The following is a 15013-nucleotide window of genomic DNA, read 5'->3' as shown; positions in this document are numbered from 1 at the left end:
ACGAGCAGAGTGCCTGACACTTGCTAAGTATTCAATAAATGGAGATTTTCTTCTATTTCACCAATTCATTTGAGGTAGTGAAATACCAAGGAGTGAAGAAATTTTTACACAAAGGGCTAGAATCAGTGCTGATCCTCAAGTTCCTTAAGGTCCAGGCATCGACAAAGCAGCCATGATGCTTCCACCCACACATGAAAAGATGCTCAACATAATTAGTCTTTAGGGAAATGCGAACCAAAACCACAACGAGCTATCACTTCACATGAATGAACGATGTCTAGAATAAAAAAGATACAATAATAACAAATGTTGGTGACAATGAGGGGAAATTGGAATATTTGTACACCGCTAGTGGGAATGAAAAATGCTGCAGCCACTCTGGAAAACAGTCTGGCAGTTCCTCCAAAAGCTGACTGCCGGACAGACTGTGACCCAGAAATTCCACCCCCAGCTACACATCCAAGAGAACTGACAACAGATGTCCACACAAAAACTGGTACACGAACATTCAGAGGAGCATCATTCACAGCAACTGAAAAGTGGAAGCAACTCCGATGTCCATCCACTGATGAATGAATAAACAAATATGGCAGATCCATATGATGGAATGTTATTCAGCCATAAGAAGGAATGAAGCACTGATAGACGCTGTAACAGGGAGGAACAGTGAGAACATCATGCTGAGGGAAAGAAGTCAGACACAAAAGGTCACACATGGCCTGATTCCATGGACATGAAATGTTCAGAATAGGAAAATCCATAGAGATGGAAAGTAAACGAGTGGTTCCAAGGTCTGGGAGGAGGAGGAAAAGTGAAGTGACTGCTAATTGGTACAGGGTTTCCTTCTGCAGTGATAAAAATATGTTCTGGAATTAGAGGTGATGGTTACACAGCCTTATGAATACATTAAAAAACCACTAAACTGTACACTTTAAATGCGTGAATTTCACGGCATGTGAATTATATCTCAATTTTTTTAAAAAGAAAAGAAAGAAGGCTCTATCGAGGAAATAGCCCTCAGTCGGACAGTGTGGCTCTGACATGCCACTCAGATGTGGTGACCCTGGGCACCACTACAGTACTGACCTGCTCCTAGGATAGCTGGAGGTCCTGGTGGCCCTGGGGGTCCTGGTGGCCCTGGGGGTCCTGGTGGCCCAGGGGAACCAGGTCTCCCAAAGCCAGGTGGACCAGGCAGGCCAGGAACACCCGGGGGTCCCTGGGGTCCGACAACAGTCTCCCCTTTCTGGCCCTGTCAAGGCAAGTGCACAGTAACAGAAGAGAGAAAATGCCATTGGTCATTAGAAGTCCTGTCTATTCTTTTTGTCAGGACATTTGTAAGAAATCAATTATCCTCCATCCTGGGCACACACCAGGCAGTTTAAGTCCTAAAGAGCAGCGGCCCGGTCACTATGCTAAATGACACAGCAGAGAAGCGCAGGGAGGCCTGGACTCAGTGGGGTCCCTGCAGATCGTTGGTCCAGGCTCAGCATTTCACAGGTGGAGAACTGGAGGCCTGGAGAGGGGCCAGGGTTTGCCCAAGCTCTCAAAGCAAATTAGCAGCAGGGCTGGCAGCAGAACCCCAGTCTTCCGGCTTTGCTGGGTCTATGCTCCTGGCAAGCTCTGGGCCCAGAGTTTGCTCACAGTCCCTGATGGTCGATGATCTGGGTATAACCTCACCGGAGGCATAATCTGAGTTTCTCCTTTGTGACCTGGAGAAACTTACCATCCTAAGAAGATCAAGCCTAAGGAAGGGCTCCTTCTCTGATGAAATTCAGAAGAATCAAGTAGCTCCCCTAAAAATATCTCCCTCACTTTCCATTCTGCCACTAATATCTGATGTGTTTACCATCAATAACTTTGTGTTGAGTGAATGTTCCACCACTGACATGAATAAGGCAGCACAGCTGGTGATCTGGAGGTCACCTGCGTGCGCATGGACTTGGCCAGCTCCCTTCCTTCCGTGGGCCTAGCCAGGCCCCCCAGCAGTTAGCAGCGATGGTGGGGAGACGTCCATGCCCAAGGCCTGCCTCCAGCTGTGGTGCTGGGACTGACCTGGCTCCCCAGCCATCTGGTCACACTGGGGGTCTTCAAGGAAAGCCATGACTCATCAAGGAAGAGAACATGGAGGGGTCACTACTCACCACCAGGCCTGGGCTTCCTGGCAGGCCCGGAGGCCCTGACACGGAGAAGCCGCTGTTAGAGTCTCCCTTTACTCCTTTGAACTCCCTGTCTTCATTCTCCCACTGGAAACAGAGAACATTCCGTAAGAGTTGGACAAACCAGTCTCTGACACAAGCCCGAGAACACAGAAGCACAGGCCAAATGCTGAGAAATGCCTACCTTCAAGCTGTTCAGAAAATGTCTCAGGTAAGTGGGATCCACAGGAGGGCCTAAAAAAGAAACGTTTTGTAACACGCACAGTCAATCTCAGACAGTCAAACACAAAAGCCTTCAAGCCGGCAACCATGCCGAGTTCCCAGCAGAAGTGACCCCACATGGGTTTAGCTGACAGAGGGGGCACTGGACTCAGAAACGAGCCCTACAGTCTGGATCCCGAGACTTGAGCACGCCCCTGGCCCTCTCTGGGCTTTGCTCTGCATGTGGAGCTGGAAGGACTGGAACCTCTGGCCTCTCTTGACAATATTCCAACTTGAACATGTGTCACCCATGACTGGCTCTCTCTAAACTCCATGGAGCTTGCGGGCAGGGCGGGAATTTAATTATTAGCCTTACTTACTGACTCAGTTGGGTTTCTCAGAAACGAAAATCAAGGGCAAGACCCAGAACAAGAGTTGGGATACCTGGTGGTCCCTGGGCCCCCTGGACGCCTTTTTCTCCTTTTGAGCCGGGAAGACCCCAGGATCCTTTCTCTCCTTTAACACCTGTCACCAAATGCACACACATTAAAAAAAAAAAAAAAAAAAAAAGATAGTGGAAAATCACCTGCATTCCATATAAAACATTTTTGAGCCAAGTTTTCAAACTGAGCCCCTTGAGCCACGTTCTCACCCAACAAAGGCCTGTTGAGGGTATACAGTCCTTTGCTATGTGGTGGCGAGGGCAGAGGCAGACGCAGCAGACACAATTCCTGACCTTGAAAAGCTCTTGAGGAGACAGACACAGTGAGGTAGCATGAGGCAGGGCGGACTAAGTACTGCCCTCAAGGTACCAGAAGCACCATGGGAACCAGGCAGAGGCTACAGTTAACTCTTTCTCCGACAGCTTCACTCATGTGGCTTGAGACTCAACACCAAGTCAAGCTCCCCGTCCCATCTCACCTAGGCCTGTGAAGCACGGTGGTGTCAGGGGAGGAGAGGAATCTCCCAGGAGTGCTGCAGAGGATAACTAAGAATGCTAAGTATGCCACTTGCAAAGTTGGAAGGATGCCAACAGTGCAGTACTCCCCATAGGACTTGGGAGTAGCACCGTTTTTACAGAACTGGCCTCACTGCCGCCCTCCCTTCTCCCCCAACTCTTTATCTGGGAGAAGGACTCAGAGTGGGGCTCCTGGGAGTACAGGAGTACAGGAAGGGAAGCCATCCCCTTTCCCTACCTGGATGAGTGGGTGGACACTAGATCTTTGAATTCCTGGTTCCTGAGAGAGATCAACCAACCAACATGTGCCTAGAGATGCAGTTCCCCAGCATGGGGGAAGGAACGTAAGCATCAGAGGCATGGGGGTCAGCGGAAGATGCAGTAGCACCTGGCAAGGCCTCGTGGATGCTGGGGGAGCTGCCAGAGCTGGGACCTGGACAGCCAGGCCTGAGGGGCCTCCACCCGCCCACAGTGAGACCACAGACTGTGGTGAGGCCCAGAGGAGAGGACGGCGAGCTCACCACCCTCCATGTGGCTGCTCACCCCAGGGAGCAGGAAGAACGGCTCACAAGCAAGTAGGATGACAATGGGGGTCATGGAGTCTAGAAAGGTCTGTTCCCTCTCTCTCCCCTCAGAGGGACCCACAGGTGGGGGGAAACACTGGGGATCTGAGAGAGCAAGTCCAGCTCCACCCCCTCACCCTGAGGTCCACCTTGCACCAGGGGAAGGGAGAGTCTTACATTGGGTGGGGTCTGAGGGTGGAGTTTGGGGACAGCCCGGACACTGTAACTAAAAGTGACCCAAAAACTATGAAGCCACATACCATCAGGGACACCACCACCTGGCAGGCTGGGGGTGACACAGCCAAGCCAGAGGTCAGTACTGGGGGGAGAAAAGGCCTTTCCCTGTATAAACTGCCAGTGTTCAGACTTCTCAATCAAAGGGGCACACATGGTGTGACAGGGCGTGTGGGGATGGGGGACCAACATCACTGCTTACCTGCGGGCTCCTGTCTCCTGGCCTATCCCCACTTGATGTGTGGTAGATCAGGCCGAGATCAGGCTGATGTTTACTGATCAGACACTCAGGGCCGGCGTGTCTCACACTGTACAGTGTGTACACCTCAGCAGGGAGATTGTGAAAACGCAGCTTCTGACCCAGCAGGTCTGGGACATGGCCCGAGATTCTGCATTTCCAACAAGCTTCCCAGAGATGCTGATGCTGCTGGTCCAGGAACACTTTGAAGCCAAGGCCTTCTGAGCTCCCATGGCCTCCCCTGCATTAGCTCTTGGTACATTGCATAGTAACAACTTTTTAGCAGTTTAACCCAGCAGAATCTAAGGGCCTAGGTGGCAGGAAGAGCAGGGGATCCATGTGTCTCAGCCCAGAGAGCGGGCAGCACCAAGCGAGGAGACACTATCTGGGATATGTTATGCACAAACTAACACACGAGTGGGAAAGTGGAGTGCTTCCTGCTAGCTAGGAGGCTCAGCTAAGACATGTGGAACAGGCAGAGGGGAGACGCAACCAAACAGAGGTGCCCGGTCCTGCTTCCTTGGTTCAGCTAACACCCCTCCCACCACATGCAGACAGATCTTCCTGACCACCTAGTCTACGCCCAGCACCGGGCAAGTGGAGACCACCTTCTGCAGAGCTGTGAGGCTCAGGAAACGTCCCAGAGAAACATAAGGGCAAGAGGACATGTGTACCATGAAAGGTGATGAGTTCTGAATTCCCGGGATGCGTGGTACCAACCTGGAGAGAGAGAGAAAGCCAAGGTCAAACACTGCAAACCCCGCTCTGGCATTTGCATGCCCAGGGAGCCACAGTCCTTGTCCCAGGTTGCCCGTTGCAGGAGGGGCGAGGTCATGGAGTCAGGCGTTCCCTGGGTGCTGGAGCCTCCTTTTGGCCCCCCTTTGGGAGCCCCCTGAGCTCCTCAGCATCCCTCAATGCAAGGCCTTCAGTTGGGGGTCCCAGCAAGTAGCTGAGCTGAGGTGAGACCTGCTGGCCAAACAACTCTGTGGAGGGAAAGCCCAAAGCTTTAAGATGACAAGCCATGGCAGTGTTGGCCTGGCCACACTCGAGCACTCTTGGCCTCCATCCTGATCGATCAGGATTGATACAAGTGAGAGGTCAAGCATTTGGGCAAGTGATGTACCCAAGCCACAAAGCTGGGCCAGCCATTAGCTTTGCTACTGCGTGTAATCAAAGACGAGCACACAGGAGTCAATGGTGGTAATAATTAATAAGTGGGGGTTATCATTAGATTTGGGGGTGATTCTGGACTTCCCATTAAGTGCAGGGGTCTGGAATCCAAGCTGTTCAAGATAAGGTTCCTTCGCAGTCCATCCCCAGATCCCTGCATTTCTTTTTTTTTCTTCTTTTTTCTTTATTAAAACAGGGCCACCTGCCACCCTGCTTTTAGTAATCCACCATCATCTCTTTCTCAGTTAATACGCAGAATCAAAATGACCCCTCTGACATCAGATCCTCCCATGTTTTGGGTGGAGGGTCACAAGCTGCTCCAGGGTCACCAAGAGAAGATGGGGAGAGGGGACAGGGATCTTCCAGGAAAGACATTTCTAAGTTAAGGATAAAGGCAGCAGTGCCAAGCTGATATCTTACAGCTATGCTGATAAAATTCCTCTACCTCAGGGTGAGCTGTAAATTAAGGTATCAGAAAGGGGCTGAAATTAGAAGGGGCTTGTGAAATACTGGATGTGAGAGGAAGTATTTTTGTTTCAAGTGTCAGATTTAGGGGCTGGTCAAGAAATGTCCACACCCCAGCTCGCACAGTGTCCAGCCAGGCAACGTGAAATCAAAACCCAAAATGCTCTCAGCTCATCTTTGGTTTCTTCTAAGTAGCTTCCTGAGCCCCAAAGGCCGCGGTCACTGCAAAGGGTCCTAGCACAGGTTGCAGTAATTGCAGTAGCATTTTTACAACAGTCTTGAGTTTTTCAAGTGCTGCTCTGTGGTTGGGTCATTTGAAGCCTGAAATCGTGTTTGCTGGGAGGGGCTTGGGGCACTAACTCATGGTGGGACCTTGCCTCTCTGGGCTGCAGTCTCCCCTTCTCCATGGTGGGAGGCAGCCATCTCCCAGGAGGGTCCCTCCAGCACTGACATTTTAGGTTTCCCTTCAGGCCACTGATGTAAACATGACCTGGGCAGCTGCTGTCCTCACGTAGTTCTGGGAGCCAGCAGGCCCCTTGATCACCTTACACAGGTGGGTCCTGTCCTCTGCCTTCCAGGCCAGAACTCCCAGGCTCTGGGCTGCAGACTTGGCTGTCTCAAAGTTTAGACATGGACAGATGTCTGGGCAAACACTCAGCCGAACTGCGTCATTTTAAAGCCTCTGACCCAAGCCCCATCACCACCCCTAACAGACATCAATTACGAACCCACTTCAAGGAATCTTCCTAAATTATAATTTGCAAGCTCCCGAGAATGGAGGGCCACGCCTGTCTAGTCCACCCCTGTGTTCCCAGGGCCTCACAGAGTACTTGGCACTTGGCAAGTCCTCAATAAATATTTGTCGAATGAATGGGAGAATGATTATGCACAATTCCGTGACTAATGCCTGTGCACGGGGAGAGGCCCGCCCTCCCTGGGTTTCCACAGGAAAATAGGTCTCTAATATGGATGAGACCTCAGGGACAGTGCCACTGACTAGCTGGGCGACCAGGCACAGGCCTGACCCCCTTGGGGTCACGGTACCTGTACCTGCTGCCTGGTGGTCAGGGGACGTGTGTGACAGTCCCAGCTCCTTCAGTCACATGTCCTTAGGTCAGTGAGCTTGTCTGAGTCACAGTTTGTTTCCTCATTATAAAGGGGAGAGAAAGCCCCTCGTCTCAGGGTTGTGTGCTGTGCAGTAATACGGTAATTGAGAAAGGACAGTTACAGATTTTAGCCCACAGCTCCCAGTGCAAAGAGCACCGGTTGGAATTGCTTTTTCACACTCACCTGTATTTTAAGGGGTCTATTTCCCCCCTTTTTATATCACTCCAAGCATGAAGCTAACATGCTAACAGGAAGCTAACAAAAGACACCACTTTTGACTGCATTAAAAGAAACACTGTCAGAATGTGTGCCCTTAGAACACCCTGTGTGTTTCAGTACTGCGGTCTGCTATCTAGAAGCCTCAAGTCACTTAAGGGTCCATATGTAGGCGATAGAAGACATCAAAGAGGACACTGATGGATGGAAGGGGCTCAAGACAAAAGTATCTTCTCTGAGTTGCTTTTTATGCCAAAGTCTGCTCTTTAAGGCAGTAACTCTTCAAATAAAGCTACTTACTAGAGTTTTGCAGTGTGGCCGGACTGGTATCGGGAAGATGGCCTGTGGGAAGTGAGAACAAGAGGAAAGGGAATCAGGACACCCGACGGATGCCAGCTTAGGCCACTCTGGGGCCATTCCCCGCTCCCCTGCGATGGTCCCTCCCTCTCCCTCCCCGCCCCCAACTTACTCCTTTGATGTTGATCACAGCTCCAGGTGGTCCTGGGGGGCCTGGAGGACCAGGTAAGCCAGGTGGGCCCTGAAGAGGGGAAAAAAAGGCCGCTCCTGAGTTCAGGTTGCTGTCAGCGCAGAGGCAGCTGCAGGACCCGTCCCCACGGTTTGGAGACATGACGAGGAAAGAGGGTCCTCTAAAGGCAGCTAACTCTTCCCACAGTAGGCACGTCGACATTCCCGGCCTCGCTGCATCGTCACAACGGCAGAGCAAGTATTACTGCTGTTTTACATGTGAAGATAACGAAGGCCAGAGCAGGGATGTGACCTGCTCAAGGCCACACAGCAAATCACTGCAGAACAGAGACTGGAAGCCAGATTCTGACTCCCAGAGCCGTGCTCAGCAGACATGGAGCCCACCACCTCCATTGGCGCATCCCTTGCATGGATGGCAGAGTCACTTTCCAAGCCAGGTCAGCCTGGCCTTGACACTGTAATGTTTTCTTTCTCCACCCAGCCTGGAGCCCAAGCAACAGAAGGGGGTGGTAGTGAGGCTCTGACCGCAGGTGAGAGGCATTTAGCCCGCGCAGAAGCTCCATGTGATCACTCAAGTGGCGACATCAGCATCTGCTGCACCTGCGGCCCCAGCGGGCCTGGCAAGCATGAGTCAGTCCCCAGTGACTCCATACAGCTGCTTTTCTGGGCATACAAGGTGGAGACCGTGTGGTGCGAACAGAAGCAGCAACACACTTATAGCTGCATTGCAACTAGCAAATGGGGGACCTTCTAACTTCTACCGGCCCCAGTTTCCTTTTGTGTAAAACAAAGACCCCACAGAGTGTCTCTCAGGAGAGTTATTATCAAAGACTCAGATCCTGTCCTCAAAAGCACTTTGTAGAGTGTCTGGTACACAGTAAGTGCTCAATAAACATTAGCTCCCTTTTTTCAGATGCTGGACCCTGCTGATGCTCCAGTGTTTGATATCTTGTAAGGCCCTGCCTGAGCTGCTCACCTATCTTCAATATTCTCTCATGAATGCTTACCGAGGCCCAAACGATGTGTGGGCCCCCCAGGACTGAGTAATCAGGGAAGACGGGATATTACCCAAGTCAGAAGACCTGGGATTTGCAACCAGGCATCTTGAGGATGCCAGATTGTTCTCTCACCCTCCCTCTTGGGCTGGATGAGGAAGCCTATCTCCACTAAGGTGGATTTGGTGGTAGGGACCTCCTGAGAGCGAGCTGGAGGACACGGTTGGGTTGGAGGATCTTTGGAGGAAGATTACTGAGCATTCCGCCCATGAGCCCTGCTCACTGGACCTGGCACTTGCCCACCCCTCCTCTGGACACCAGCCTCTGGGCGGCGTGGGGCTGGGGTGCAGGTGTGGCACTCACCGGCATCATGACCCCTCGATCTCCTTTGGAGCCTTTAAGGCCATTCAGTCCTGGGCGACCCTGAAACCCATGAGAGATGCCTTAGTAAACCCACTGCCCACAGGCCAGCCTGGCACACGTGTCCTCCCTCCCCTGCAGTCTGAGGAACCCTGACACCTACAGGTCGTCCAGGGAGGCCAAATTCTCCTTTGTGTCCTGGTGGTCCTTTGGGCCCCTGGAGGCAAAGCAAATACCAGATTAGAAAGAGAAAAATACTGTATGATGTTACTTATGTCTGGAATATAAAAAATCCTAACTTGTAAAACCAGAGAGTAAAATGGTAGTTACCAGGGGCAGGAGGGTAGGGGGAACAGGAGAGGTGTGGTTTAAGGTACGAATCTGCAACTAGTAGACAGCTGGGTTCTGGAGATCTAATGCACAGTATAGTGAATATGGACAACACTGTATAGGTAGTATATAATCATCAAACTCGCTAAGAGCCTAGATCTTATTTATTCCAACAACAAAAAGGAAATGATAATTATGAGATGTGAAAGAGCTATCTCTGTGACGGCAATCATAATGCATAAATGTATCAAATCAACATGCCCATCTTAAATGTACACAATGCTGTATGTCATATGTATTTCAATTTAAAAAGAAAGAACAGGAATTCAAGGGCCAGGGTGATGGGGCATGTCCATCCAGCCTGTCTCTGTGGGCAGTGGTGACAATGAACCATGGATAGGACAACGGAGGGCAAGGAGCAGTCATGAAGTGTACACCTACCTGGCTCCTCCCCCTCCCCCACATCTCTGCTCACACCTGGACCCACTTGCTCAGCCCCTCCTGCAGGCTTTACTCCGTCTCAGACTCTGGACCCAACCCTCTCAGCCAGTCAGGGCTAATGAAAGAATAAGAGGTCAGCTCGGGGCCTCAGCTCCCAGGTAGCCATGTGCAGGGCCAGCTCAGAACAAAGAACTTCACCCTAGGTCTTATGTCCCAGGACTCTCCATGTCCCCCATTGGAATAACGCAGCCCTGCCTTGCCCCTCATGCCAGCCTGGCCAGATAACCTGCTCCAGGATTTGGTTCCTGCCTTGCTCCAGAGTCTTGGCCTGACACCCCACTTCTCCAGATGAGTCCCTAACCCATGGACCCCGTTGTGGTGCTAGCTTTCTGTGTCCACATGCTCCCACAGCCGCTGTTCCAACCACCTGCAGGAACCCTCCTGCCCTCCAGTGTCTGGGATGCAAATAGTGCACTACTTGTTCCCCGAACAAGCTCAGCCTCCAGTCTACACCCTCCCTTTCCTGTAGCTGGATCTGTCCTGTCTCCCAGGGGAACCACTGGTTTCAGCCTTGGGCCTGTCAAGTCCTTTCTTCCTGGTGCCATTAACACATATAACATACATAACATGCCCTGAAAAATGGCAAATAAAAACTGTTGAGATGGGCTCTCTATGTGAAGCACCCCACACGGGTTACTCTTAGGAAAAGAAAAGCACAGAGTTAACAGGGCAGAGGCCACACGGTGGTATGTACCAGTGCAGGGCTTCTCAATCAGTGTGCATAGGACTCACCTGGATCTTGTCAAAGTGCAGCTATAGTAGATCTAGGGTGGGGCCTAAGCTTGGCTTTAGCAGCAAGCTCCCAGGTGATGCCCATGATGCTGGTCCATGGGCCATGCTTTGAGTAAGGAGGTTCCAGTGAATTTGTAAAGGAGTCGTAAGCTATACTGGCATGAGGGAAACGGACAGCCCATATGGCACTTTATGCAAATTAGAAGAAGGTGCCCCCTACTCTCCATGCTTGGCAAGCTATGCACAGCTGGGCTTTGGTGGGGAACGACTACCCTGGCTGTCTGCAGCAACCTGCTCCCCACCACTTCTAACAATGAGTATTTCCCACCATACTGGAGGTTAGTAAGTGGCTGACCACTGGTTAACACAAGACTCTCCCATGCTGCCTTAGCCTTCAGCTAGGGCCAGGGACATCTCTCCAGGGCATCCATTCTGCCTGACTTAAGAGACCAAAGGACTTAGATGATGCTTTGAAGATGTACCTTGGAGGTTATGGACCATTCGTCAAGGACACGTGCCTGTTAGATCAATGTGAGGTCCTTTCTCCCCAGGCCTGAGCTCCAGCTTTAAACAAACCCCATATTCAGACCCCAATGTACAATTCTCCAGCCTAAAATATTTCAGAAGAATGAAGGCGTTAACTGGAGGCAGTGAGGTTTGCAGGGAAAAACCTGGACACAGAGTCTGATAGGCTGGGTTCAAATCCCCACTGTGCCACTAACAAGCTATGCGGCAGTGGGCAAGTCACTTAACCTCTTTGACCTCAGTTTCCTGGTCTATAAAATGGAGGCTCTGACATTCACCTTTCTGGGTGGTAAAAGTGAAATGAGATGACCTGTGTTGAAGCATCAGTACAGTGTCTGACCCACAGTGGAAGTTCTACAACTCAATCTTCTTTGTTCTTTGGGGAGAAATATATGACAGGGAAGTTTAGGACTCATTGGGGAGAGAGCTGGTAGCTTAAAAACTGTTTAGCAGCCCAAATGTGCTACAGATTCCTGGAGCAGTAAGGCAAGCAGGGCCCTATCATGTCACCTCGTACTCATTAATACCCCCACTTACAGATGGGAATACAGAAGCCCAGAGAGAGATGAGGACTTGTTCAGGAACCTTACAGCAAATGAACAGCAGATCCAGGACAAGAATCCAAAAAGCCCAGGTTCCCTGGCAATCTTTAGCTGGCAAGACCTGTAGTGTAACTGTGAGTGCTCACCACCGTCTGCTTCTCCTCGCCTTCCTGGACACACAGCTGAACCATCTTTCTGAGACCTTCCCCCAACCCTGCCACACCCTACCAGGCATCTGAGGTCACGCCAGTAGAATGTGCCCCAAATGAAGTTCATCACCCTCCGTGGTCTCTTCCCCTCCCCAACCTGAGAGCTGGAGGCTGCCAGTGCAGCCATGAGTCCACAAGATGGCAGAGTCACAGGATACAAGCACCCTGGGTCCCTGAGTCACTGCTTGGAGGGGAGATGCCCAGCTGGGAACAACCACAGTGGATTTTGCAAGAGTGAGAACTAAGCCGCTGTTGCACTAGACCACTTCATTTAATTGCAGTTAGTCTACCCTGACACACGCACATTTGGCCACATCCTTTTTATTTTCATGACTGGAACAACTCAATCTAGTTGAGCCAAAGTATGATAAATGCTTCAAACCCCAGTCTGGACGCAGCTGAGAGACACTGGCTTACCATCGGTCCTGGGGCTCCGTGCGCTCCAGGTTCACCCTGAAACAGGGAGACATAGACTTGTCACTCAGAGAAATAGTCTGGAGCAGAAACAATGATGGGACTCTGAGGCAGAAGTGCGTCTTCAGGGTCTGGTGACATCATTACCTTTTTGCCCCTCAGCCTTTCCAGAGGAACATCCCCCATCAGGATGGCACCTGGCTCTCCCTTCTCGCCCTGCAATTCAGAGAACCTTTCGATGAGGTCGGGCCTCCACCTTGCCTCCTTTTCCAGAGGCTCACTAGGGCCTCAAAGTCCCACCGCCATGATTTCTCTGGCCTCCATCCCGCCCCTCCAACCCCACTGCCCCAATGTAACCTTTAGCTAGAGTATTATTACAAAAGCCTCCTAAGTGACTAAATGTTCTCTGGACTGTTCCCTCCAGGCACCATCAGAGTTACTGTCTGAAAGCACAGGCCAGGGTCCTGCACGTACCCCCAGGGCTCCCGCTGCTGCCAGGTCAGCTCCCACTCTCCATCCTGCAGGAACCAGCCCAGCATGTGGCTCCCCTCTGGGAACCTCTGGTTCCAAATCTATTTGGTGGCTTGCTTTCCTAACAACTTGACTTGAGATCTGTTCCTACTCAGAATCCTGCTTCTTATTAAAACATCTGAATTTGGGAAAGACATGAGAGCATGAATAGTGGAGGCCTCTCTCAACACCAGGGCCTGAGTCTCCATGTGCTCCAAACTCCATGCTCCTGTGCAAACACTTACTTGATCAGGGAAAGTCATCTCAGTTGCTGGGAAATGGGGGAGATGTGGAGACCGGTGGCAGGGACACAGGATCCTGCCCCAAATCCTGTCCTCATCAGGGCCATCTACTAGCTCAGGAGGCTTCCGAGGAGGTATGCATCAGAAAAGGCCAGGGTGAGGGGCCACTCAAGGATTTGACCCCAAACTTCAATGCTGGCCCCTGGGGAGCCAGGCTGGACTACACGGAAGTCCCCCTTCAACAGAGCTGGAAGCAGCCAGGGCCGTGGTGCCAAAGCAAGCAGAGCAACCTCTCCTCTGCGTCTCCCTATGCCCACACCTGATATTCAGATCTTACCACTCCGCTGATGAGGAAGAGCGGTCCTGGGCACGCCAGCAGCAAGAAGAAGCAGGCACAGAAGCATTAGAGGCAGAGCGAGAGAAAGCGTGTTTGCTGCAAAGGTCGGAGCAGAACTGCCTGGGCGCCCATCCCAGTTTCCAGGATGGCAGAGGATTAGGGGTGGGGATGGCACGGGTCCTTTTAGACCCAGCCAACCTTGCCACATAGAAAATAGAGTGTTTAAAGCAAGAGCCACTCTTGCTTGACCAAGCCTCCTCCCAAGCCAGAGCTACCCGGGCCCTACACCATCTCCACAGGGCCGTGGCAGCAAAAAGCATCTCAAGACATTGCCCCATGTAGTGTCAAACTTAGACCCTTCACCCAGCACGCTGAACCTACCACCCGCTGGAACTGTGGCCCAACCAACACTGGAGTGTCTCTCCTTTGGGGGGCTAGTATGGAAAGGGGACGGGAGGAAGGAAAGCAAGCAGCCTAACACCCCCTCCTCTTAGAGACACACCCACCCTCCTTGACCTCAAGGCAGGCTCAGGGGTTGCTCCCACTGGCTTTGTACAGACCCCCATTACAGCAGTGGCCATGCTCCCTGCTGGCTCTCTGCATGTCTCCCCAGTGCCCAGTACAGGAAACTTAGGGAATGGACGTGAGTTGGATGAGTATATAAGTCGATAGATGAATAAATGAATGAATAAATCCAATCCAGAGGCTCTGCAGTCTGTTTATGGATGTCACTGTCCCCTTATCTACAAAAACCAACTGGGACGTTAATTCTAAGAGGAAAACGTGGAAGGGTACAAAGGTCAGGTCAGTGCCTTTGGAATTCTCAGGAAGTGCTCTGCATTCTGAATATTTATTCCAAAGATCCTGGACCAAGTCTGCCATTCAACTGCAGAATGCCCCGACTTCTTATAATAATAATAATAATAATAATAATAATAATAATAATAATAATAATAATAATAATAATAATAATAATAATAATAATAATAATTTAATAACATAATAATTTCTAAACATTAGCATTCATTATACTCATTACTATACATTCTTTCACCCAACAAATGTTTTGAGTGTCATTTGTGCACCCGGCTCAGTGCTAAGGAGCTACAGTAAAGGAAGTGGACGCAGCCGCCCTCAGGGAGGGCACACTGTCATGGAAGGGCCCCGCAGGTGGCGAGACAAAGCACAGCACATGTGGGAACAGCATTCAGGGAGGGTTGATTGAGTTCCCTTTCCAAATGATGATGAAAATCTATTTCTCTACCCACCCCACCTTCACCCGGAGGAACCCTGAGGTCATGAAAGTGCACAGCTGGGGAGTGACTGCTACCAGACAGAGAGGTTCTTTGGGCATGTTCTAGAATTCGATAGTGGTGATGGCTGCACAACTTCATGAATATACTAAAAATCACTGAATTTCACAATTTAAAACGATGGATTTTATGACATGTATGTGAATTATAGATCAAATTAAAAAAAAATGATAGCTACTCTCAGCCCATTTGAAATATTTAGCAAATTC

At 50.9% G+C, this 15013-nt stretch overlaps 1 protein-coding gene across 6 annotated transcripts in view; it reads right to left on the bottom strand.

Moving 5' to 3' along the window:
* The window catches only part of COL15A1 (collagen type XV alpha 1 chain), a 153329-nt gene that overhangs the window by 11465 nt on the left and 126851 nt on the right, over positions 1-15013 (bottom strand). For 5 of the 6 annotated variants that reach the window (XM_064490341.1, XM_064490340.1, XM_064490342.1 and 2 more), the window contains 11 exons: positions 12550-12618; positions 12406-12441; positions 9313-9366; positions 9153-9212; positions 7778-7846; positions 7609-7650; positions 5025-5070; positions 2802-2882; positions 2341-2390; positions 2142-2243; positions 1087-1249 (listed from right to left, as the gene is read on the bottom strand). In XM_064490341.1, the coding sequence (XP_064346411.1) occupies positions 1087-1249; positions 2142-2243; positions 2341-2390; positions 2802-2882; positions 5025-5070; positions 7609-7650; positions 7778-7846; positions 9153-9212; positions 9313-9366; positions 12406-12441; positions 12550-12618 (772 nt within the window). The remainder of the gene's footprint in view (positions 1-1086; positions 1250-2141; positions 2244-2340; positions 2391-2801; positions 2883-5024; positions 5071-7608; positions 7651-7777; positions 7847-9152; positions 9213-9312; positions 9367-12405; positions 12442-12549; positions 12619-15013) is intronic. The other variant, XR_010382748.1, reaches the window with a different exon arrangement.

Source organism: Camelus dromedarius, chromosome 10 (genome assembly GCF_036321535.1).
Source record: "Camelus dromedarius isolate mCamDro1 chromosome 10, mCamDro1.pat, whole genome shotgun sequence".
Taxonomy (NCBI): domain Eukaryota; kingdom Metazoa; phylum Chordata; class Mammalia; order Artiodactyla; family Camelidae; genus Camelus; species Camelus dromedarius.
Note: the sequence above shows the minus strand (reverse complement) of the source record. Positions and strands in the feature narration are given on the sequence as shown.